Genomic DNA, 3,793 nt, shown 5'->3' on the forward strand with positions numbered 1-3,793 from the left:
AGAAATACTGGTCTTAATTTTATTGTAAATATAATGGCTTTGGCCTTTGTTGGGATGTTTCTGTCCTTAAGTATGGGATATAATGCACTGACATTTGTATTGTATTTCTTAATTCTACGAGTATTTGATATTTCTGATTTTCCTCTTTTCTTCATCAAAAAAGCACTCCAAGATAATTGAATTTCTCAGTCTGCTTCAGTGTGATGTTCTAAATATGAATATTACATTACTCCTTGATTCTACCTACTTTCATTATTTCTGTCTTTTGTTTGTTCATTCTCATCCACAGCCTGTTTAAAGTGTCATTCCATCTTGTCATGGCTTCTTCGAGATCTTGTTGGTTTCCTGTCACAACAGCTTCATCGTCTTCATAAGCCAATGTAATCTCCTCTTCCTCCATTATCCACACTTTCTTCAGGCATCTGTCCATGTATATTATGAAAATGCAAAGGGGAGAGCACTCCTGTCTTTATGATAATCCATCCATTCACCAGCTCTGTTTTTGACTCTACCCATTGTATTCTTGTATATGCTCCTAGTTATACTTATCATTTTAGGGTTTATGCAATAGTCTTGATGTTGTAACACTCCACAGGCTGGTTCTATTAATTCTATCAAAGGCTTTTTCCAGGTCGATAAAAGCCACACATGTGTAAATGTCCCATTCTCGGCTCTTTTCCAGGATCATCATCTGTGTGAACACTAGGTCTATTGTACTCCTATTGGGTCTGAAACCATTTTGCCATGTTCCTGGTTTTCCTCGACACATGATCTTAATCTATTCTCTATTAATATTTCATACACTTTTCCAGCATGAGATAATAAGCATATACTCCTGTAATTTTCTACCTTTCTTATAAATTGGACATACTATTGCTTTGTGCCAATTATGTGACACTCTTTCCTCTTTCCATACATTATTCAAGATGTTTCTCAACCACTACAAACCCCTCTCCAGCAGCTTTAAATAGTTCTATAGGTAGCTCGTCATCACCTGGGGCTTTACCGCTTCTCATCTTCTTCAGTGCCTCCTTCACTTCCTGTATAGTAATCTCATTTAGGTCCTCTCCATGTTGCTCCTGCTGTATTTCCACATTCCGTTCTTCCTCCACTTCCATATCCTCCACATTCAGGAGTTCTTCGAAATATTCCCTCCATCTTTCTTCTATCTCCTTTGGTTCTGTCAGTAGTTCTGTTCCCGTTTTATCCTTTACTGCATATGTTGTTTCATTATTTCCTTTCCTATAGTTCTTAGCCATACTGTACAATAATTTCCTTGTTCCTTGTACGTCTCTTTCTATGTTCTGTCCAATCCTGATCCACATCTCTTCCTTAGCTGTTCTTTTTATTGCTTCTCCATTGTTTCGTTTATCTTCATAAACTTGCTTGTCTCCAATGTCCCTCTTTTTCATCCATTTTCTAAAAGATCTTGTTTTTTCCTTAACTGCTACCTTCACATCAGTCCACCGTGCCGTGTTTTTATTTTTGGTACCATATTTGATTTTAATACCAACTGTCTCTTCAGCTGCCCCATACACAGTTTCTTTGATTTGTCCCCATTGCTCCTCTATACTCATTTCTCCCATTTCAAGTTCTGCCGGTTTTCGCAATTCTATCAGCCGTTGTAGTGTTTGCTTTGTCTCTTCATCTTTCAGTCTTTCCAATCTCAATCTCTTCTGCTTTTTCTTTATTCTTTCCTTTGGTTTTCCAATTCCTAACTTATCCACCACCAATCTGTGGTTAGAGTCTATGGACAATGATGGTATGGTCTTTACGTCTTTAGATATATTTTTCTTGTTGATAAAGAATATTTAAATCATTGCCTTCTCATTGTATCTTTGTTGCAATGCATTCCACCTGTACCGTAGTCTATTATGGAGTTTGATAACAATCTCTGCACCTTTATTTGTAAAAGTCCTAGTAAAGAAACCCAATGCTCTGTCAGCTCTATTTCTGGCACTAATGCGATCCTTTCTGGATATTCAAGAAGATTTAGATAAATTACAGCAATGGTCTGAAAAGTGGCTAATGAAAATGAACACAAGTAAATGCAAGGTAATGCACATAGGTAAAAATAACAGTAAGTACGATTACAAGTTATTTGGAAATTCGTTAACAAAAGTGGATAGTGAAAAAGATCTCGACGTAATTATCAGTAACGACCTCAAATCATCCAAGCAGTGTATTTCAGCCTCTGAGAAAGCAAATAAGATTCTAGGACTGATTGCGCGATCTTTTGATTTCAAAAGTCCATCACTCATTAACAAGCTATATAAATCGTTAGTTCGTCCGCATTTGGAGTATGCTGTTTCCGTGGGGTCACCGAATCTCGTTAAAGACATTGACAGACTGGAAAGAGTACAACGGCGAGCCACAAAACTGATTCCAAATATCAAAAATAAATCATACGAAAATCGACTAAAGCACATGAATCTGTTTTCCCTAAAAAAGCGTAGACTCAGAGGTGACTTGATACAGGTCTTTAAGATTTTAAAGGGAATTGACAACATCAAAAGTGACCAAATTTTCACATTGAATGAGAATCAGACAAGAAACAATGGTCTCAAACTGTCCGGAAATAGATTCAATTTGGAAGTAGGTAGAAACAACTTTGCCAACCGTGTAGTTAATGAATGGAATAAACTTCCTGCACAGGTAGTGCAATGTAGTTCAGTTCGAAGCTTTAAGAATCATTTAGATAAATACCTAAGTAAGATGCTGTAATGATTATAATTTATCTTATATTATTTGTTTTTGTTTTGTTATCATTTGTCTGTCTGATTTTCATTTATTATTAGTTATATGTTGATAATGGAAGAGATGGCAGTGAGGGGAAGATGGGCAGAATATTTTAGGGAGTTGCTGAATGTGAAGGAGGATAGGGAAGGAAAGATAGCTGCAGTGGGAAATACGAAGAAAATGAGAGTGATGAGTGAGGAGAATGGAGGAGAAATAAGGAAGGATGAGGTGAAGGCAGTTGTAAAGATGATGAAAGCAGGTAAGGCACCTGGTCTGGATGGATGTCATGCAGAATGTCTGAAAAAGGGAGGTTCAGTGATGGTGGACTGGTTGGTGAGATTATTTAATGTTTGCTGGAGAGAGGGTAGAGTACCGGAGGACTGGAGTAGTGCCTGTATAGTTCCTCTTTACAAGGGAAAAGGGGACAAGTGTGAATGTAGTAATTTCAGAGGGATTAGCCTGTTGAGTGTAGTAGGGAAGACTTATGGGAGAATCTTAATTGAGAGGATTAGGAGAGGAACAGAAGGAGTAATTGGTGAGGAACAGTGTGGATTTAGGACGGGTAGAGGTTGTGTAGATCAGATCTTTGTGGTAAGACAGATATGTGAGAAAGCTATAGGAAAGGGGAAGGATGTTTTTTGGGCTTTTATGGATCTGGAAAAGGCTTATGATAGGGTAGACAGAAAGGCACTGTGGGAGGTTATGCAGATTTATGGGATAGGAGGAAAGTTTTTGGGAGCTGTCAAGAGTTTTTATGTGAGTAGTAGAGCATGTGTTAGGATTGGAAATGGAGAGAGTGAGTGGTTTGAAGTAAAGGTGGGACTTCGTCAAGGATGCGTTATGTCGCCCTGGCTGTTCAACTTATACATGGATGGGGTGGTGCGAGAGGTGAATGCTAGGGTAGTGAGTCAGGGATTGGATATGGTTAAAGAAAATGGAGAAAAGTGGGAGGTGAGCCAGCTGTTGTTTGCGGACGACACTGCGCTTGTGGCAGGGTCAGAGGAGGGATTGAGGAAGCTGGTGGCAGAGTTTGGGAGAGTATGTGATAGAAGAA

General features: G+C 38.5%; 1 protein-coding gene across 1 annotated transcript in view; it reads right to left on the reverse strand.

Annotated features, from left to right (window-relative positions):
* Positions 1-553: 553 nt before the first annotated feature.
* Positions 554-3,793, reverse strand: part of LOC143040436 (uncharacterized) — a 4,734-nt gene continuing 1,494 nt past the window's right edge. The window contains exons 2-3 of the mRNA XM_076211529.1: positions 949-1,734; positions 554-728 (exon numbers count right to left, since the gene is read on the reverse strand). Of these exons, the coding sequence (XP_076067644.1) occupies positions 554-728; positions 949-1,734 (961 nt within the window). The remainder of the gene's footprint in view (positions 729-948; positions 1,735-3,793) is intronic.

This window comes from Oratosquilla oratoria, chromosome 28 (assembly GCF_046742065.1).
Source record: "Oratosquilla oratoria isolate Oo_2021 chromosome 28, ASM4674206v1, whole genome shotgun sequence".
Lineage (NCBI taxonomy): Eukaryota > Metazoa > Arthropoda > Malacostraca > Stomatopoda > Squillidae > Oratosquilla > Oratosquilla oratoria.